We start from the raw sequence: 22,528 nt of genomic DNA on the forward strand, positions 1-22,528 counted from the left end.
GAGCAGTCAGTGCTCTTAACCTCTGAGCCACCTCTCCAGCCCTGCTTCTTCCCTCTTGAAGAAAGAATTTCACACACACACACACACACACACACACACACGCATATATATGTTATTTTATAGGAACTCATAGCTGAGAGAGATTATATACTTAGAGACTTTGGATTTTAAAAGAGACAGACTTTTCCAATGTTTGAATATTTAAAGGTCATGGGACTTTTTAAGTTTGCGGGGCGTTTTATATTGTGATGTCTTTATTAATGTGTGATTCTTGGGGGTGAACAAGAAAGGGAAGAATGCGACTTTCCAGTCATGTGACAAGGAGTCAGTTGTGCTGGCTGGTTTTAGGTCAACTTGACACAAGCCAAAGTCATTCTCGGAGAGGGAGTCTCAACGAGAATTTGCCTCCATAAGATCAGGCTGTAGGCAAACCTGTAGGGCATTTTCTTAATTATTAATTGATGAGGAGGGCCCAGCCTGTTGTGGTTAATGCCTGTGGTCCTGGGTTCTATAAGAAAGCAAGGTGAGCAAACCCGGGGAAGCAAGCCAGTAAGAAACACCCCTCCATGGCCTCTGCATCAGCTCCTGCCTCCAGGTTCCTGACTGCTTGAGTTCCTGTCCTGACTTCCTTTGGTGATGAACAGCGATGTGGAAGTGTGAGCTGGATAAACCCTCTCCTCCCCAAGCTGTTTTGGTCATGGTGTTTCATCACAGCAGTAGTTGGTCCCAACTGTCACTCTTTCCTTTCCTTCAACATAGTTATAGAATTTTAATTAAATATGTACCTCAGCTGTTTGAGTATTTGCTTAGCATGCACAAAGCCCTGGGTTCAAGTTCCAGCACTGTATAAACAGATGCCGATAAATGTTAGGAGGTCAGGGCAAGAGGATCTGAAGTCTGAGGCCATCTTTGACTACAAAGGAACTTTGAGTCCACTCTCAACTTATAAGACCTTGGGTCCAAACATAAACAATTTAACAAGTACCAAAATGATTGAAGAGTTCACGTTCCTTTGGAAGTGATTTTATTTTGTCTGTATTTAAACCACCCAACCTGGGGTTATCATCTTGTAGCTGGAGGAATACATTTATTCAACGGTATCTCCCTGTTTTTGGTTACAAGGAAAATCGGTCCGTGAGATCTAATTCACTGGCGTTCTACTTTACACTCTTTCTTAATAAAGCAGACGGGATAGCTGAAATCACAGATGCCTTTTTCCCTTTGGATGGGTGTCAAGAAAATATTATAGACTACTTGGAACCTTTGAAACAAAAAAGGGACAAGGTTATGTCAAGTTCTATGTGTGTGGAGATTGGATGAGAGTGTTCTGGGGGTTGGCCCTTAAGCAGGAGAATCTGGCTGGTTAGATGTGGAGAATCTCCCGGCGTTTACCTTTAATGTTCTAGTTGTCTCTCGGTTGTGAGTCAATTGCTTGATCTTATCAGCTGTCTTATGGCTGTGAAGGGACACCATGACCACAGCAGCTCTTACAACGCCACACATTTAACTGCGATTGCTTACAGCCTCCCGGGCGTAGTTCCTTATCAGCATGGCCAGAAGCATGGCGGTGTGTCATAGACGCCGTGCTGGAGAAGTGGCTGAGAGATCAGCATCTGGATCCATCCATGGGCGGCAGGAAGAGAGAGATGCTGTGACTGGCTTAGGCTTTTGAAACCCCAAAGCCCTCACTCGGTGACACGCTCCCTCTAAACGAGGCCATACCTACTTTCATAAGGCCACACCTCCCAATCCCTCTCAGGCAGTGACCAAGCTTTCGAATATATGAGCATATGGGGGACCACTCTTATTTAAACCACCGTGTCACCTTTCTATAATTGATTCTCTCTCTCTCTTTCTCTCTCTCTCCCCCCTCCTCTCTCTCCCTCCCTCTCTCTCTCCTACCCCACCCCCTCTCTCCAGAACCATTGCATTGGAACGAGTCCTTCATGCTGTGGAACTTACTACCTTGACCTCGAACATACCCCGGACACTCCTTCACAACCCTTTTGCTCCATTCACTTAGGAGCTCCACTTTCACCACTTACCTCACTGGAATAAACTAGATTCTTAAGTCTGTCTTTCAGGGACTGGGGCCATGTGCCTGGATTGCCGACTACTGGAACTGAGAGGTGTTTTCCTGCCCGTGTATGATGTATACATTATGCCCTGAATAACCGCTCTGAGGCCTCCTCTCCCTTTCCGACTTCCTGCAGAGGAGTATTGTACGGACAACGGTCATGCTGTTATGTCAGTGGTATCTGGGGTCAGCGGTCATAACGCCAAGCTGTTTACCAGTACGTCCTTTGCCACTGCGGTGTTACTCCCTTGCTTCATCTATTTTCTGTTTTTTTCATTTGTTTTCTTGTGCTTCGTTATGACTTAAATCTGAATTCTCCCCAATGGCTCATGCCGTAGAGGCCTGGTCCCCAGCCGATAGGCCTGTGGGATACGAGTGGATCATGGGACAGGAGTAACATCAGCAGTGGGTCAACCCACCGGTGAACTCACAATCTGAAGGTGTCATTGGTAGCGACGGGGTCTAGTTGGATGAATTAGGTCACTGAGGTAGATCTACTTGGAAGAGTAGATCTCGACTCGGACCCCATTCTTTTATTTTTTCTGCTTTCTGGCTGTGGCATGATGGCTAGTTTTTCTCACAGTGACTGGTGACTTTACACCGTGTTTCTGCCATTCTCTGATCTGACAGTGGAGCCGGTTAACCATGGACTAAAATTTCGGGCTAAGAACGGTCCTTTCCTCGTTTAAATTGTTTCCTTGTGGGGGCTGGAGAGATGGCTCAGTGGTTAAGAGCACCGACCGCTCTTTCTACAGGTCCTGAGTTCAAATCCCAGCAACCACATGGTGGCTCACTACCATCTGTAATGGGATCCGATGACCTCTTCTGGTGTGTCTGAAGACAGCGACAGTGTACTCCTATACAAAGTAAATAAATAAAATCTTTAAAAAAAATATTGTTTCCTTGTGGTATTTTGAGCAAGGACTAACAGGTCCTTCTCTACTCATGCTTCAATGTTCTATGTGTAAGGTTCCCTGGTCCAGTGTTTCCTTTCTCAGCATGTGCTTTTGAGATGCTAAAGAGGAGTCCTGAGGTTGGTGTTCTTGATTGCTTCTTGATTGTTCTTGATTGCTGTTGGTCTTCTTGATTGCTTTCTTTCTTTTTTTTTTTTTTTTTTTTTTTTTTGGTTCTTTTTTTCGGAGCTGGGGACTGAACCCAGGGTCTTGCGCTTCCTAGGCAAGCGCTCTACCACTGAGCTAAATCCCCAGCCCCTCTTGATTGCTTTCTCTCTTGTGTATTCAGCAGTGTCTCTTGCTAAACCTAGTGCCTGAAGATTTATCGAGTCCGGCTGTCCAGCTTGCTCCCGGGATCTCATGGGCTGCAGTTACGGACCTCATGCCATGTCTATCCAGCTTTTACAAGAGTTCTGGGATCCAAACCCCGTCTAGTCTTCACATCGAACAGTGTGCTTTACCTCCTCCAGTTCGCATTAAATTCTAGATACATTTTATAGTAAGTATTGGCATACCAGATCTATTTTCCTACTGTCTTATGAGGTTACTTATTCAGTCTTTTTCTCCATAGGATTTCTTTGTGTAGCCCTAACTATTTTGGAAGTCTCTCTATAGACCAGGCTAGCCTCAAATCTGAGATCTACCCGCCCCTAACTCCATAGCGCTGGAATTAAAGGTACTTGCCGCCATGCCTGGCTCTCATAAGAGATCTTGTTTACAATTTTAAAAGCTTTATGTTTTTTTTTTTAACCTCCCCACTTCATACTAAATTGAAAGTTGATTTTTTTTTTGTTAGAACTATGGGAATTCATTTATTCAACACATTATATATTCTGAACACACACACACACATACACACATCTGGAGATCTTAGAAATCAATACATCTTATATATTTGAAATGTGCCCTGAAGGGGTTGGGGATTTAGCTCAGTGGTAGAGCGCTTGCTTAGCAAGCTCCAGGCCCTGGGTTCAGTCCTCAGCTCCGGGGGGGGGGGGGGGGGGGATATGTACCCTGAAGACTCACGTGTAAAAGGCTTGGTTCCAGGGGATAGCCCTTTGAATTCTGAAGGTTAGCAGACATCGTGGGTCTAGAGACATGGCTCACTGGTTAAGAGTACTTGATGTGTTGGCTGAGGACTCAGGTTCATGTCCTACCTTCCACACCCTGATTTGTCATCTGCAGCTCCAGTTTCGGGGCCTTCCAGAGGCTCATTTGGACTCCACTGTACCAGGCATGAAGCACGTGGTGCCCAGCCACACGTTCAAGCAAAACCCATATTCATGAGATAAAAATAAAGTCTCTATGGTACATCCCTCCCAAGCAGTTGGCCGAAAATAGACACGAGTTTATATGTTGTGTATCTATTCGTGTGTATGAAGGCAAGCTTACATTTCGAAACAGCCCAACAGTTGTGCGGTTGTGAGAAAACAGTCTAATCTCTCTTCGCCACTTTAGGTCGTAATGAACTTGCACACACAGGCTACAAGAATGCCTGATGGATGCACAGACAGCAAGCACTCCAGTGTCCGCAGTTATCAGCGAGTGAAATAATTAGAGTGGATAGTAAAATATCCGGTTTTTGGATCTTTTTTTTGCTGCTGCCGAAGGCACCATTTTCCAGGAAAGACACCCTCGTTCTTGTCAAATAAATGCAATTATGGCTTATCCCTCTGGATGTTAATGATATCTTGAAGGGCACGGAGGTACGCAGTTCATGATTGTTGCTTAACTAGTGGGAACTTTTAAAGTTCTTCATGGGAAAAAAGTTCAGTCAAACCAAAGAATTTTGTAAGGCAGGCCCATTAGAGTATTCTAGAACGTTTAGTTCACCTTCAACAGGTTAGGAACTTGTTGACTCGGTTCAAAAGCAAAGCGAATACCTCTAATTAGTGCGCCATTTCCCTCAGAAGCCTATGGCTGAACGCTTGTTAAAAGGGGGATTTAGAAGACCCTCTGGGGAAATCTATTGATTACTTGAAGAGTTAACCAGCATTTCAGACGTCTCTTTGCATGACTCCAATTTGGACCATCAAGGCATGTTCCTCAGTGCAGAAACTGCCCTCGCAGAGCCCTCAGAACCCAAATCTAGGGCTTCTTTCTGGGTGTCTTGACTGAGAGTTTCTACACCTGATGCTGTTTAACCTCAGAAAACCTGTCTGTGCCAGTACGCCAAGGTAGGCCTGGTATATATGTTGCTGATTCTTTCAACAGTAGGAAAAGAAACGGGATTTTGGCAAACTAGCGATTGCAGACACCAGAGATGGGCCTATTCCACCTTAAAGGGCCTAGGCATTCCTGGTACTTGGGTCTTGCAGAGTTTGGTTGCCACCATATTTGGAGCGTGCCTACTTTGGGGCGGGAACCTCCTCGGGAGTGGTTAGGTCACCGCTGGGGGAGGTGACCTTGTTTGGTTTTGGCACGGGAGAGCAGCGGTGCGCTGTTTCTGCCGCGCCCCCCGTGGGTCTGATTGGCACGGGAGCTCCGGCTGCCCCAGCGCACGGGCGCGCCTCGCTGGCCTCCCACGGCGGCCGGCGGCCAGGCAGAGGCGGGAAAGCCGCGCGCCTGCGCCGTGGGAACCGAGGCCGGAGGCGAGAAGCGGGGAGCGGAGGGGGCCGTTGGAGCCGAGTAGCGTACAGAGCGGCGTGTGACGCGGGGACGCCGCGCGCTCCCAACGTCGCCCCGGTTTGACGCACACGGCACCAAACTGTGAGTTTCGGGGGTCTTATTTTGGTTGGATTAGCCCGGGCCCCGGCTGCATTTCGGACGTCCGGGCTGAGGCGGTGGCGGGACTGAGGGTGGCGGAAGAAGTTGTGGGGGAACCCGGCCCGCGGCGCTCGGGCCCGGGGAGCTACGCCCTAGGCTGGCTCCCAACCCTCCGAAAGGACGCGTTTTGCCGCACAGGCTAAGATGGCGGCGGTTGCCGAGGAGGCGGAGTTGCTGCTGCAGAAGAAGCCCGGGTCGCGGGGTCCGGGAGGCGGCGGTCGCGGGGGGCCGCGGAACCTTAGGTGAGCGGCGGCGGCCGCCGCGGGGCGGGACTCGGTGGCGGGCGGGGGGGCCTTTCCGCTCCGGCGGCGGAGGATCCGGTGGCGGACACAAAGGGGCCGAGCCGGGCTCTGGACTTGGGGGGTTTTGTTTAGTCACATGTAGCGGAGCAGCCAGTGAGCGGTAGGGGGAAGGGAGCCGCGATCTGGAGGTCCTGGGGAGCCTTGCGGTCGCCATTGTAACGCTCCGAGTAACGGGGCGGCCCGACAGCAGTCAGCCGGCGCCCGGTGTGCGGCTGCTCCGTCCTGGCCTGCAGCCCCGACTCTGGGGCTAACTGTCCACACCCCTCCCCTGACTTTGGGACCAGAGCACATAGCTTTCCCCTTCTTCCCACTGGTCTGCAACATCTTGTGCCGCTAAGTGCCTGGGAAGTAACTCCAAGAGGTACAAAAAGGAAAAAAAAAAAAAAAGGAAAAAAAAAAAGGAAAAAAATCACGCGAAGTGTTTGGGTGGCCAAGGGGCTTGGTGGGTATCTAGCTAAAGCTTTTTGCCTCTCCAGGTCTGATTCCCTGGCCTTTGTGTCCCTGGGAGCTTAATCTCTGCCAGAGGAAAGCAGGTGTGCTCCATCCACTCCTCCCGAGAACATGAAGATGAGTTGCCCCAGACCCTTCCCCGTGATTGGAAACTTAGGTGGTTTCTTGTTTCGAGACTTCCACAGACGACTCTCGTGTTGGGATCCATCCATGGTTTAGCGACATTAGTGGAAAAGTTTTCTTCAACTGTTTAATACTGACTTAAATGTAGTTATAAAACTTTCATATTAGATTTCAAATATTATGTGATTAAACTCAACGAGGGGATACCCACGGCTTGTGGCCCTGAAATGATGATGGTCCTGTTCTGTGCACAAGTTAATTTCCACAGAAGTACCCCAAACACTATCATCTGTTGGGGCCAGCCCCAACTGATGCCAAGTTTACTGCATCTGGGACATGTGCTTGGATTTGCCTTAATCGTGTTGTAGTTTAGTTAATTTTGGCCCCACGAAGGAAAGTATTTCAGAACTCAAGCAACTATAAAGTTACCCAGATCGAGAAAACGTGCTTCAGGGCCATGTGTAAGTATCCAGGGAACTAGGTGTCAGCAATACAGCTGTGCCTTATCTCGGGTAGGTTTGGTAAGAGAGAAAGGTAGATTCTACAGTGAAGTTATAACTCAGTGTAGACTTTTAGATTGGTGAAACCTGAGTGCTTGACTGGTTCTAACGAAGTGGTTTGCATGTTGCTGTTGAATACTTTAATACTGTATTTGCATCATGTGTTGTATTGGAAGTAACTAATACTGGTGTGAATTCCAAAGGAGTTGGTCCTTGCGTGTGCCATCAATATAAGTACGTGAAGGAATAGTAAAATACCTTTAGGTCTTTGAAATTTTTAACATTAAAACTTTAGCTTACTTGTTTCTTTCCTGGGATGCATTTTCCCTTTCTTAGCTTCCTTTCAAACAGAGAACAGTGTTGTATTAGCAGGCAGGAGCTACGCTCACAGTCAGGTGTGTTCCCTGGATCATACAGTTTTACAGAAGACCGTTGAAAGAGCTACTGTTCCTAGGCCTTGCCTTAGCCACGTATTAAGTTGGTGATGTGGTGGGACACGGTCGCTAGCTCCTGCCCTTGTCATAGTTTTGTTAGCACCTGGTAATGGGACATTACTGATGATCCCCGTTAATTAAAGCGTCTTCAGTGAGACTTTCTGAGACAAAACAGTTAATGTTATGTAATTTTGTAGTAGTGTTGCTTATGTATGGATTTTTGAGAACTTTCCAACCCTGACATGACCCAGAAAAGCAAAAATTAAAAACAAAAACCGTGCTTGACAACTAATGTGGGGAGTTGGAGATAACCGCTGTTACTGCTAGAGAAGGCCAAGGGATGTAATCGGTGTTAGGAGCCATGCTGGTGTCTCTCACTCTGTAATGTCGTTTTGACGCCTCTCAGGCTCTTTAAGTGACTTTTAAGACCAGCTGCTGCTAGTACAAGTCTTAGGAAATGCAACAAGTGGTGAGATCAGGCACAGTGGAGTGCACAGTGCTGCTTGTTGTGAGGCTTGTGTGGGTCATTTAAAGTGCTTTTAATTTACTGTCTCTTTTTCTAAGAGTTCAGTCGAAAGGCTAGTTCAGTTTCAACACTGAGTATATTTAATTACACTTAGTCTTGTGCTAATTAGGGTTACTTTGAGGTTATTTGTAATTATAAAGTCAGTGTCACCTGCATGCCTTAATTGCCTCCCAGGTTTTTCAGTTTGTTCAAGTTCTTGGAGAGTTTGGGTAGCAAGAAGAAAAGCTTGAGAGATACAAAATGGTGGAAGGTCTATCATGTCAAACACGTCGTTATTGTGTAGGATTAGCAGTCTGGACTCTTCTCACAAAGTGACTCTGGGAGGAAAAGGCGTGCTTGCTAAGTGCACCAGCCACACAGGAGAGACGTGGCGTGTTGTTGAGTTGTCCAGTCTGAGTCTGTAGAGTGCTCTGCGTGCCCAGCAGACCTGTTGGGAAATTAGAAAGGAAGATTGAAAATTAGTGGCTTTGTAATTCGAACATGGGAGTGAATGGTGGATTTTATAATTTGGGTATTCATGAGGTCTTTGTTTTTCTGCATTTATCTGGTGAATAGATGTATCTTGTTTGTGTAAACAGTGGGCAGTTTGTGAGGTAGTCCTAAAGGTGCTGTTTGTGCCTAGGGTTAATTAGAAGGAGATAGCTGCTTTTAGTACTACCATTTATGCCCTTGCATTTGGAGGTTTGGAAAATGACTGATTCTAGAGATAGCTCACCCTGCTGGTTGGCTAAGGTATCTCTTCTCTTACACAAACAAGAATCTCATGAGATCTGGAGGACGAAACACCACATTTAGTAGAGTCTTCCTTCAGGGAATAGAGTCTGTTAAAGGATCTTTTCTTGTGTCCTGAGGCCTCAGTTTGTCTGTTTCTTAGTTTTCTGAGCTCTCCAAAGTTGGCCTGTGTGGTTGCATGTTTGAATTTAACCTGGAACTCTTTGGTGATGATGGGGTTTTTATGTGTCTGTGTTTATAAATTGAAGACCTCTTGAGATTAGAGACTTGCCAGGCTTGAAAGCCCACACTAGTAATCTCACTGGTGTAGCTAAGGCATGATTGTGAATTTGAGGCCTACCTGGGTTATAAAGACCTGTGGCCCCCTCCAGTCCCATCTTCCTGACCCCTGCTCCTCAAATCTCCTCCCAGTTGAGTGATATTAACAAGACGTCCTGTAATATAACTCTTGTTCTCTTAGAAGAAACACTGAGATTTCAAGAGGAAAGAGAGAGACTTTGAGGTTGGGGGAGGGAGGCTGGATTAGGTTAGCTTGTGGTCAGAAATGGCCTCTGTTAATCTTTGACAGATTTTTCTATCTGTAGGGAATTGTTGAGGATTCTTGGGTTTGTAGTTTCATAAGTAAAAGTGTAGATAAGTGATTTATTCTGTGAAACTTAGTTCTATTAATGTAGTTTGTGGTAGAATTGAAGTTGATTAGAGTAGTCCAGACAGAGTTTATGTAGTATGCCTTTCTTGGCATGTAATTCACTTAATGTACAACATTAGAAAAACCTAAGGCGGGTGAGTCTTGGGATTAAAGTACAGTTTACCAAATGTGCTTATCTATATTCTATCAATTATTGAATTAAAAATTTTTTGTTTTGTTTATCTCTCCACATAGCCCTGGCTGTCCTGTAACATAGTATGCAGAGCAGACTGGCCTAGAATTCACAGAGAGATCCTCTTGCCTGGGGTTAAAGATGTGTAACACAGGTGCTGGGACTCCAGGTGCACAGAACCACTCCTTGCTCAGTTATTTCACTCTTTTAATCTTCCTCCATGGCGTTTATTTGCCAACACACACGCTTTTTGTTTTTAGTATCAGACCACCATTAATTGTAGAGGGAGGGGGGTTCCCAGTTTGTTGGCAAGTGGTTTATGACGGTTTAGAGGAAAATCTTGCTGGAGTTGGAACTGATTGCATTTGCTAGTGCTGCCAGACACAAAGTGGGTAGGTATGTAAGCATCATACAGAGTCAGCTGAGGCAGGAGGAGGGAAACACTTAGAAATGTGAGCCTTCAAGTGAAACTGGCAATGTTCACACTCCCACTGTGAGCATTGTGTAGATCTAACAGCATCCCCATCTCTTCTACAAGTCACGGAAAGTTCCTTTCCTCATCAACAGTAGTAACTGTCATTGCTCATTCCTTCAGGTAGTGTTAGAATTGTTGGCTTTTAAGGCTATATTTACAAAACTGAGAATGTTCTAAAGAACCTTAGAGCAGACATAAATGGGAAACTTCTCCGATCATAGAGTAAAACCTGTAACCAGGTTAAAATTCCTGATATTCCACTTACTGAAAGTGGATGAGCAGAGAGACTTGGGAGCGAATGCTTTGAGTGTTGATGCCCCTGTATACAGCATTCTGAACTTCAGTACTGTCCTTTAACATGTTGATCCTGTGACTGTGACCATTAGAGGAGAGAAGAGGGTAGTTGGTTATGTGTGTTTCAGTGTATCTCTCTCACACACACACACACACACACACACACGGGATAAGAGTGAGAAGGGGGCTGGGGAGATGGCTCAGTTGGTCCCTGCTGTGCAAGCATGGGGACCCCAAATTAGATTCTGAGTACCCATGTAAAAGCTAGCTGATGCGTGTGCCTGTGCGTCAACCCCAATAGTGGGCTAGTAAAGATACACTCCCAAGAACTATGGATCCTGAGATTTAGGTTCAGGAGACTCTGTCTCAAAAAATAAAGATGGAGAGCTATTGCAGACCCGATGTTTACCTCTCACCTCTATAGCCATATATGTAACACTACCACCCCCTCCCACACACACACACACACACACACACACACACACACACACACAAAACTGGGCAAGGCAGAGATGGGAACTTTCCATTGGAGAGTCTCCAGCGGGGTTTTAATTTCTCTGAGTAGAGCATTTTCTTGCCCATTTCTCTTTTTCCTGTGTGCCCACATGTACATATTTGATAAAATGTTATCTTTTCCTCGTTAATATTCTTTTTTCCCCATCACAAACACAAATTCTTAAGCTAAACAGAATTGGATAAGCTAGTAAAATTTTTATTTTACAGAAGGAGATATGTAAACATGAAATACGTTTCATTTATGTTTAACGGTTGTTTTCAGTAATTTAAAGGCTGAAGAGAAGTCTCAATCTTCTTTCCAGACAGGGTCTTATGTCTAACCCCCACTTCATCATGTAGCTTCCTGCTGCCTTCCAAGTGCTGGGAACAAGTCTCCTGTCATCACTGCTGGTGTGAAAATTTGCCTCTGTTCCTAGCACCATCGTTTAGTAATGACATTAATATAAAGCTAAATTTGTTTATTATGTGTTTCTATGATGCTAACCAGTTATATATTTCCATTTTACATATAAGGAAATACCTCAGAGTTAAAGCATTATAGTTAACAGATCACCAGGTTTGAGTTTGACCCTAGAGGTATCTTCTCAGCTTCTCGTGTGTTTGCCCACCCTTTACCCTCTTGTACAGTACATAGCTCCTGGTTCTAAAACTCAGCAGTACAGAAGCATCTTCTGCCTATTCTTGCTTCAAGTAGTATCTTGTTGCCCATGTTCTTAATTATGACCATTGTACCAACGCTCTGTCTCAATAGCTGGCATTGTGTGATATTGACCAAAATTGAACCTGCTTTTTCTTTGCTGAGTGACTAAAATGAAAAAATAACAAAATCTCAGTGGACTAGGATTGCTGCAAGTTTAATCATGCTGTCATGCTCTGCTCATGGAGGGCATTTAATTCAGAATTAGACATAGTTTAGTAACGTACATGGCACACTGAAGGCAGCTGTCTGCAGTCCGTTCTCTTGTATCTTTATACTTTAAAATGCCATAACCTTGGTTAAAAATTAATATTAGAAATAGGCAAGTATAGACCCAGGCCTCTAATTCAGAGCTTAGTAAGTCAAGGTGGGAGGACAGCAAAGGTAAGTGTTCGTTTACAGAGTAAGTGCTAGGCTACCCTGGGCTACACATGGAACCCTTATCTCAAAAACAAACAAAAAAAAGCTGCAACTTTTAATTAAATGGACATTAGATTATTTTCTTTTTATTTCCAATTTGTTTTACAAACCATAGCTGTGTTTACTTTCACCCTCTCGTTTGAAGGAAAGGTATATTTATGTATTCAAAGATAATCTGTGAGATATAGATATTATAGTTGTGGTTAATATTTTATTCCTGGAATTTGTACAATTTAGATGCTCTTACTGTTATAAATATGTGAGATATTATATACCTTAGCTCAGTTTAGCTATTCTTTTTTTTTTTTTTCCTTTTTCTTTTTTTTCGGAGCTGGGGACCGAACCCAGGGCCTTGTGTTTGCTAGGCAAGCGCTCTACCACTGAGCTAAATCCCCAACCCCAGTTTAGCTATTCTTAAATGTATATATTTCATATATGTGTGTGTGTTTATATATATATAATATGTATATATGTGTGTATATGTATATATACACACACACATGTATGTGTATATATGTATGTATGTACACACACAGGCAATTTCTTTCAATTTGAAAAAGAAAAGGCATAACAGTGAGTACCCATAATTCAGGGCTAGGGTGTTATAGATAGGTTAATTCTGAGGAGCCAGTCTATCTGGGTCTATAAACTCCCAGTTAGAGACCTTGTCTTCAAAGAGCAAAGGGTAGACAGTGGAGGGGACACTCCAGCTTCTGGTCTTCCCGTGACCCTGAAAATGTGTTCATACAAATGTACAAGACACCCAAAAGATACTCTGTAGGTATATTAATAGTACAGGTCAGTATTGTACAATAAAGGTGAGTCATAAGACAATTTAAATTCAGTGTGGCTACAATAGACCAATATGTAAATATATATATTTCAACCCAGTTTATCCAAAATGTTATTCTAATATATAAATAATTGAAATATTTACATTTTAAATATCCCTATCCAATCTTTAAAATCCCATGCTACTACAGACATAAAACACATTTCTGTTTAGACTAGACACATACAGTGTACTGAATTGGACAGTATAGATAATACAAAGTCCTTTCTAGGGTCTGGAGAAAGTATAAAGTTGAAATCTAATTAAATGATGGTTGAGAAAAAGGAATGCTTGAGAAGAATATTCCTTTAAAAAATGGATGGAAATGAAAGCAGATACATTGAACCCAACTGATAGATTGAAACTTGGGGTTAGGATGTGTAAGGAGACACAGGCTAATATATGGCAGAGTGTGCATGTGAATAATCCATCAGTATTTTATGAATATTGAGCTGATATTTATGAGGATACCAATGCAGAATAAGAAAAATGCTGAAAAAATACCAAAGCCTTGTGGCTCTTCCACTTCCTGTGTAGGGGATAATGTGATAGTGATTGATCAAGATTGAAAAATGAGGAAGAGATTTTTAGTGGCTTATGGTGATTTGTTTTTAAAAGCTTTATTTAGACAAAGCTTAACACAAATTATTGAATACTAAAGAATATACACAGGTAACTTTATTCCCTAAAATCTAGATGATGAGAATGAACATTGTTTTACAGGGGCTGGGGAGGTGGTTTGATGGCTAAGAGCACTTCTGTTCCTCCAGAGGCTCAGGGTTCCGTTCCCAGCACCCACATCAGGAGGTTCACAACTGCCTGACTCTGGCTCCCGAGGATTGTGTGCCCTCTTCTGGACTCTGCGTGCTGTACTTGCAGTGCACACATACAATCTTCTTCTTTTTTTTTTTCTAATTCTAGCACTCTTATAGAGGCAGGCAGATCTCTGTGGGTTCAAGGCTGGCTTATACTCTGTATTTCAAAACATAACATTTTCTGCATTGAAAAATGTGTTTTGTGTTGCCTTGTCATAATTCCCTGTCAGACAGGGCCAGCGTACTGACCTTGTATCACCCTAGGTTGGCTTTGTTTCTGAACTTACTGATGGCACATCTAGTTTTCTCTGGAAGGGTAGGAAGAGTTAACGAGTCTTCTGCCCTTGCTTGCCACTGTATGAATTTAGATGTAAGTCAGATGATATTTGGTCTGATGGCTTTTTACCCCCATTGTGGTTTATGCCAAGATCAGAGAGGAGCATCTCAGTTTTTACTGGCAGTAACCCTTTCTTTAGTGGTTAGTGTCATGGCCTGGACGTTTATTTAGACTGTAGAGAATTGAATTGCCCCAGTGCATAGCAGCTGTCTTCATTATAGTATTATTTATGTATAATCTTATACATGAGCCTGTCTCAACCCTCTTCCCCACCCCTCGTCTTCACAGAAAGAAGAAATGGAGAAATGTAATTGTTTATCATGATCTTTACTTACAGTGTTTGAATTTTCTCTTCAGTTGGGAGCAGTAATTGCCTGATTGCTACTCTAATGCTAAGCAGTGGAAGCCTCAATACAGTATAACATTACACTGGTACTTCGGAGAGAATTCCTTTTTCCTTGAAATCTAGAGCCCTAGAGTTGTAAAGGTATATAGTAAAGAAAAGTACTCAGCTTCATATCCTATTATACCTAGTTTAAAGAATAATGGGTATGTCTTGTATATAATGTAGAGATTGCCATAAAAGGTTTTATTATTAACATTTAGATTATGAATGTAGGGGTTGGGGATTTAGCTCAGTGGAGGGGTTGGGGATTTAGCTCAGTGGTAGAGCGTTTGCCTAGGAAGCGCATGGCCCTGGGTTCGGTCCCCAGCTCCGAAAAAAAGAAAAAGAAAAAAAAAAAAAGATTATGAATGTGTTGAACTAATGAATAAAAGTTTGTATTCACGAGAAGAATTTTGTGTTTATTAAATGTGTTTAATATGTTGCTGCTTTTGAGAGTGCACAGTGGTCTGAAGAGACGGCTGTCTGTCTGCTGTGTTTTTATAGGGTAGACAGCTAGGGCTCATGTACAATTGGATAGATCACATTACAAAAAGTACATGCTTTGACTTCAAAATGTTAAGATTTTATAAAAGTGGAGGTCTCTTTGTACTGGATATAGGAATTCATAAAATAATTTGAACATTGTTGAAGCTTTTGTATGTAGAAAACCTGAAGAACATGTTTTGTGTTACTGTGTTTGATAACCCATTTGTGAATTTGGTTTTGAGAAATTTGATTTTGTTTTCAGAAACATTGTATTATGGTATGGCCCACTTTTCATATCCTTATTTTCTTTAACTGTTTGAAACTTTTTAAAAACTGACACTTTTTATTGCAAAAATAGTTTTTACTGCAGTAAGTTTTTTTGCATTTGAAGCACAATATATGTCCCACTTTGAATTGTGCCTGAGCTTGAGCAGCCTACCTTGACAAGCAGGCAGGAGACACAACAAAAATCAAAACAGGAGCCAGGCAGATTAATGCAGAACACATCTGTAAACAATGGAGTTGAAAATCACAATGTCACTAAAAGTGATATGGTTTACAGGGGACATCTGCCTACCCACATGTATTTGAACCTGGAGTAATAGGATAAGATATCTCTCTCTCTCTTTCTTTCTCTCTCTCTCCATCCATCCATCCATCCATCCATCCATCCATCCATCCAAAAAAATCTATGGCAGAAATCCAGTCTAAAAAGTAATTTTCTCTAGGAAAATCCAACACAGCCCTGCTACAGCTGCCCTGCCCTGGCTTCATCTAGGGTGGGTGTACAGTGGCTCAGGGTCTGCTGGGCATGCTCTGCAGAGCTGCTGGTGAGTAAACACATGGACTGCTTAGTAAAGCTGCTTTGTCAAATAACAGACCTACATTTTGAAGAAGTGCTATGAATAAAGGGAGAAATGGCAGTTCAGAGAAAATCAGAGGTGGGAATTATAAGATGTAGTCATTTTTCTTGACTAGAGTTAATTTTAAAACACAAACTTGATAAATTGTAGCATGAGCTGGAGGGATCTAAAGTTTTCCTTAATTTGAAGTAAAAGGTTCACTGATCATTGACCAGAATTCCATGAAAAAGCTAACAACCATAGCTAGAATATGCTTGGGGAAGTGAGTGAAGTTGAAGGGCCAGGCAGAACGGAGGAGACATTAAGAGGGAGAATGGTGGTGGGTATGTTTCTGAGACCGGTTTCAAAGTCAGTATGTAGACGAAGTCAACTTGACACTCACAGATACGTCTTTCCTCTGCTTCCCAAAGGCTGTGATTAAAGCTGTGTGCCACCACATCCAGCAGAAGGTGACTCAAACGACTCTTAATCACGTAGTACAGAACTAAAAAATTAAGCCACTTGGTGCTGGAGAAATGGCTGAGTGAGTAACGCAGGTGTGAGGACTTGAATTTGATAAAAAGTGAGTGTAGATTTGTGCATTTGTAGTCTTCAGTTCCTCTGTGTGTGGAGGGGGTGGGTGGAGAGAGGGAGAGATTGTGTGTGTGGGACAAGAGGTGTGTGTGTGTGTGTGTGTGTGTGTGTGTGTGTGTGTGTGTGTGTGTGTGTGTAGGAGGTTGAGGAGACAGGTGGGTCTGTGGAGCTCCCTCACAGGCCAGTGTTAAGTCTAGATGAGTTGATAAACTTGAGGACATCTCCAGCCTCCACAGGCAGGCAGGCAGGCAGGCAGGCAGACAGGCACACACACACACACCTGTGAAAAAATACACATGCACTCACAGGAACATAAACATGCCTAGGTACTAGTCACAAAGTGCACTAATGTTGCTGTTTTCTGCTAGTCAGTCATTTAGTTAGTTGGTGATAATGTTTACATTTGAGTTACAGAGTTTTAAAATTTATTTATGTATTTATATAGATATGGGTACTTTTCTGCATGTACCTCTACACACCAGAAGACAGCATCAGGCAGTTGTGAGCTGCCATGCGGGTGCTGGGAATTGAACTTGGGATCTTTGGAAGAGCGGTGAGTGTTTTTAAACACTGAGCCATCTTTCTAGCCCTGAGTTATAAATTTTAAGATACATATATCTTCCATAAAAGAGTCTGTGACTTGTGTTTTTTTAAGTTTGGTGTAAGAACAGTTGAGACTAGCCTGGTCTACATAGTGAGCTCCAGGACAGTCAGGGCTACAGAGACCTTTCTCCAAAACGAAACCCACATTAAAACCCAAGAAAGTTGCACTGTAATGTTGAATTTTGAATGAAATATTTGAGTTCAATGAAATGTGATGCTAAATTTTAATTAAATTTAGTCATAGTGTAAGAGATAATATAAGAGCTGATAGAAAAACGGGCAGGGATTAAAGTAATTCTGGCCTGTCAGCTTCTGATTAAACAGGTACCTAGCTTGAAAACTTTAGAGCACTTAGAGATGCTTTCCCCTGCACTAGAGGTGGCAAGAAGTCGGGCCTCACGCTTGGGGCTCAGAACTTCGCCTCTGAGCCATGCCTGTGCTCAGCGTTAGCAGGAAATACTCACACATTTAGTTCCGTGAATGGTACATGCTTTTATAATTCAGATAATTTTATCTTTACTAGAATTTCTAAAAAGCTCCTTAAGAATATATATTATGCTCTATTATGTCTAGAAGTGTATGTGTAGAAAATCATTCTCGGAATAGAATTAGGAAAAACATGAAAGTTACAGAAATAATAACATTTAAATATTCTGCTGTTTTAAAAAAATTAAAGAGTTCAAAAATTTTGGAGTAAATGTAGTATTACAGTTTTAAGTTAGTAATGTGTTAGTTTTGAAGTAAATTTACATCTTAACCATAATAGTACTAGATTACAGAAACATGATAGTAGCTTTTAGCCACATGGGAAAATAGTTAAACTTGACTGTGTCTGAGTTACCTGTTGTCTTTCAAATCAGCTAAAGAAAAGACATTTTCCTTGTTGCCAAGTGGGACCTGGAGGTCTCCTATATTTTTCAACCTGGGAGTTCATGTGGATGGGATGGGCAGGAAGAGGCAGCAGAAAGCCCTCAGGTCCCATCCCTTCCCTCCTGCCGCGGCAGCCCCTCAAGTGTGGAATGGGACCACTGGCTGGCTTGGTGTGGCAGTGGTGCCTGTAGGTTGAGTAGTAGTGAAATAGCAAATGGTACCAGGGCATTAAGTGACCATCGGACACTCCCCATCTGCAGAAACACTTAGCAGAAGAGAGGTGGAGGCCTAGAGGCAATTTCAGAAGTCCTTAGGGTGGCAGTGCTGTTCTTGGTGATTAAAGTAGCACTCTAGGTGGACAACCTTTGCTGGGGGAATTGCTTTCTGGCTGTCTCCTGATGAGCTTGTTTTCTAAGCCTGTTTCACCAGTTTTCTTTTCAAATGTAATTATCTGAGACTTAACTAGAATTGATTTCTGCACCTTAGCCATTAAAAATTTGCCGGGTTTTTGTTTTTTTTTTTTTTTTTTTCATTTCCCGTCCCCCCCCCCCCCTTCTTTGTCTAAGGCAGGATCTGACTCTGTAACTAGGCTGGTCTGGCTGCAAACTCTGAGATCCACCTGCCTCCTGAGCTGGAATTAAAGGCGTGTGCCACTCTGCCTGGCCTTGCTGTCTAATGATGAAAATGAAAAAGAGTGAAAACAGTACTAAAACACTACAGCAAACAGATGATACTTCTGTGCTAAACCAATTGAGTGAAAGAGGAGTTTAATTGTTTCATTATTCAGTGTACTAAACACAGTATTAGGCTTAAAATTTGTGATTAAAAAAGTCGCTTTGAGGGGCTGGGGATTTAGCTCAGTGGTAGAGCGCTTACCTAGGAAGCGCAAGGCCCTGGGTTCGGTCCCCAGCTCCGAAAAAAAGAACCAAAAAAAAAAAAGTCGCTTTGAGACATAAACAATAATATTTCTCAAGTTGTTGGCTCCAGGGTTGGGTTTTACTTCACCTTTAGAAATTTTATAAATCAAATAAATCACAACCAAAGACTGAACTGATTTGAATATAAATCAATAAAATATTGATAATAATTATAATAATTATTATAATCTTAATAAAATATTCATAATGTTTCCAAGAGAGTACATATTTTCTCAAATTCCCGTCATTCTTTCTGTTTTATTTAAAAATACTTTAGAAAGCTTTATATTGAGGGCTGGAAAGATGACTTGTGGGTTATGAGCACTTGTTGCTCCTGCATAGAAATCTTTTAAAGAAGGTTGTATATTGGCTTCAATGAGGGTTTTAATTTTATACAAGAGAAATTCTATAGACCATGCTATTTTACTGTAGAGTAGTAAAACTCAAGTGATAGTTACCAGAATAACGACTGCCTTGCTCAAGCCTGAAAATATAATACTATCCTTTATTCGAACGGGGTAGGTTAAAGAGCAGTGTATCAGCATCCCACTAGAATTATAACACGGGATCAAGAGAGTGATCACTAAAGTACTCCCTGGCAACAAGTAGTAAGCGCTTTTGTAGAGAAACCTAATGCCCAGTGGAAGGGCCTCAGTCGGCTGTGAGTTGGTGGGTGCAGGGACTGTTAAGTCTGTAAAACAGGTAACACTCATGGATTATACCTTCAAATTTCTCTTATTCTGACCTGGAAGATCTGGGTAGATGAGAAAGACTAGGCATAGCTCAGGGTAATATCATACCTGAGCTCAGAGGGTGGACCAAATAGCTGCACGTTGCATGAAGAATCAGCCCCAGCCTACCTGTTTTCTCCTCTAGGTTGTGGCTGTTGGGATCCTGTCCCAGATGTAAGACTGGGAAATTCATCCTTTTACAGCACACTGATATGCTAAAGGAAAAACAAATCTCAATTGATAGATCCAGTTCGGATTGGCCGCACTGTAGTGACACTTACCCATACACAGCTTCAGAGCAACTTTTTAAAAAGCACTTACTCTTAGAGCTGAGGATCACCAAATATTTGAGAATAGGCCAAAAATGGTAGAAAAGGAAGTAGAAACACTGCAAGAAAACAGTAAAATGTTCAGAAATTAGTAAGTCACAGAAATGTAGACTATGAGGTAGATTATGAGATGGGAAGCTGAGAACACTGCACATATAATAGAGTTGGGAGTTCAGAATCTTACAGAAGGTTGGATAGTAAAGTTCAGCCTTCCACAAAGGCATAAGGGGTAAGATTAGAGCACATATGGAGGTCCAGCATGGGAGAGACGGTTATAGACAGGAGAAAATGGATAGAGGAAATAAGTGATTGATCAAGAGCTGAGCTTTACATAGCAACAGGATTCACTGGAGCCTAGAGGTGGTCCGTATGTACCTGAAATAGGATTGCAAACTTGAGATCTGGGTGGGATATACAACTAGTTAAGGTTCAACCTGGGTGGCTTAGCAAAACGTCTCAAGAGAAAAAAAAAAAAGAAAACGGGAGTGAGGGGTTAGGTCGGGTGGGCTGCAGCTCAGTGATGGAGCACTTGCCTAGCATGTGAAAGGCTTTGGGTTCATTCCTCAGGAAAACACAGATGTCATACAGAATGTTTAGCATAATGTTTGGAAACGTGTCCATGTTGACGTTTTAGACAACCAGAAATAAAGGGAAGTGCTTTTCCTTAATCATAAAAAGGATTATAGATCAGCATTGGAAAATAGTCGGTAATGGGACAGTGCTTTCAAGACTGCAGGAAAGCTACTCCTGTTGCACCCCGTTACCTTGTCCAGGGTGGGAGCAGGTACAAAACCCAAGCCTGGTTGGAATGGTTAGGTGCAGTATGCCTCAGGAGGTTACTGGAAGGCACACGCCAAATAAAGAGGACGAGGTAAACGGCAAAGAAGAACAGTTCCATTCTAGACAGGGGTGCATACAGTCCCTGCAGTGGTGGGAGAGGGAGAGCCAAGGAGCATGTGTTTGAAGAGTAGCCAGTTCAGACTGGGGCAGGAAGATAAACAGTTCTACGTGGTGTGTGTGTCTTTGGAAAAGCACAACTCTGGTTGAGCTCTTCTAGCCCCTGGAACCAGAACTGTTGAGGATTTCAGAGATTTTTTGTTTGGGGTATTTAAGTGGAAAATACCCGTAGACTGTTAGGTGCCCCAAAGGATTTGGTTTAGGACCTTTAGATCCCAGCTCTTTGAATTAGGGGATTTGTAGAGTGAGATTTGGTGGCTTACGTTTGTAAGGGGTGTTTGATTTTTTTAAATGGTTGTCTGCTTTTGGTGTGTGACTCATACTGTCCTAGCGGAGTTAGGGAATATTCTAATTTTTTGAAACTTTGGAGAATGTTGCTAATTCTTCAGAAACCTGGCATAGGTGTGGACTCAGAGAAGTCAGCTGAACTTCTCTGGGAGGTCTGTTCAGCGTCCTCAAATCTTGAGTCGGTTTTTGGCAGCTTATGCTGTTTTATTTTATTTTATTTTATTTTGAGACATAGTTTATCTGTATAGCCTTGGCTATCTTGAAACTCATTCTGTAGACCATGCTGGCCTCAAACTCACAGAGGTCTGCTTGCCTCTGCCTCCTGGGTGCTGGGATTAAAGACATGTGCCACTACTGCCTGGTTTCTGCTTGTTTTAAGTAGGAAAGTCCCACAATTTGTGTGCCACCTTTGTACATAGGCCATGTTGATGTGAATAAGCTTAGATGAGACATTGATCAAGTACTTTGGTTGAGAAAATTGAATTCTGTGCTATTAGAATGAGTAGATGACCTAGCCAGCAGTGTTTCTGGGCTTGGTCAAAGGCTTGTGAGTCTGCATTCAGCAGTGTGTGAGGAAGGCGACTGGCTCTGTGGCTCCTAATTGGCTTCTCTCCCGTGATCCAAGGGGTTCCTCGGCAATATAACTGCTCTGCAGTGGGTGAGGCAGTGAGATAGCTTGTCAGACTTGAGTGAGTCGAATGTTTGAATGGTGGCAGCAGGATTTCTGTAAAAGCAGAAATCTGTGTGCCCGTGACCTTCTGTTGCACCTCAGGACAGACTCTGGTACCATTCCGTACAGGATCAGCTCAAGAACCATTATGGTTGGAGAAAAGACTGCCTCTCCGGTGGGTTTCATTGACGGTGTCTTGATGGGTGATTATGTGGAAACAGAGTACAGTTTTGATTGTGTTCTATGTATATGTACAGTGATGGGTGATTGGCTGGCCTGTTAACTATGTACCATGTGTGTACAGTACCTGTAGCAGCCAGAAGAGGGTGTGGGATCACTGAGACTGGAGTTACAGGTGGGTGTGACACTCTCTTTAGGTAGGTGATGGGAACAGAACCCAGGTCCTCTGGAAGAGTAGATGGTGTTTTTTAAATTCTTACTTTTGAGATCATATTTAGATTTCTCCTTTTCCTCCATCAAGCCTTCCTGTATACCCTTCCCTGCCCTCTAATTCATGACTTTCTTTTTCTACTAATTGTTATTGCATACATGTTAGACATAAATATTCCTAAGTATTTTCCATCCAGTCCATATAATATTTTATGTGTGTCTTTGGAGTTGAACATTGGGACTGGACAACCAGTTGGTGTGCTCTTCTCTAGGGAAGACCCTCTCTCACTCCTACCTTTCTTCTGGTGCCTAGAGTTCTTTTTATAGGGTTGAGGCCCTGTGGGTTTTTCTCCATCTGCTGTAGCGTGCCCATTGGTATCAGCTCACGTTCTGGCA

The 22,528-nt window shown here is 43.0% G+C and overlaps 1 protein-coding gene across 12 annotated transcripts in view; it reads left to right on the forward strand.

Annotated features, from left to right (window-relative positions):
• The first annotated feature begins 3,911 nt into the window (after positions 1-3,911).
• Zfp644 (zinc finger protein 644) overlaps positions 3,912-22,528 on the forward strand; it is a 76,471-nt gene continuing 57,854 nt past the window's right edge. For 4 of the 12 annotated variants that reach the window (XM_017599151.3, XM_063273040.1, XM_063273042.1 and 1 more), the window contains exon 1: positions 3,912-7,132. Coding sequence is in view for 1 of the 12 variants with exons in the window: in XM_006250550.3 (XP_006250612.1) it covers positions 5,941-6,038 (98 nt within the window). In the remaining 11 variants the exon portion in view is untranslated. 12 annotated transcript variants of the gene reach the window in all.

The sequence above is a fragment of the Rattus norvegicus genome, chromosome 14 (genome assembly GCF_036323735.1).
Source record: "Rattus norvegicus strain BN/NHsdMcwi chromosome 14, GRCr8, whole genome shotgun sequence".
Taxonomy (NCBI): Eukaryota; Metazoa; Chordata; class Mammalia; order Rodentia; family Muridae; genus Rattus; species Rattus norvegicus.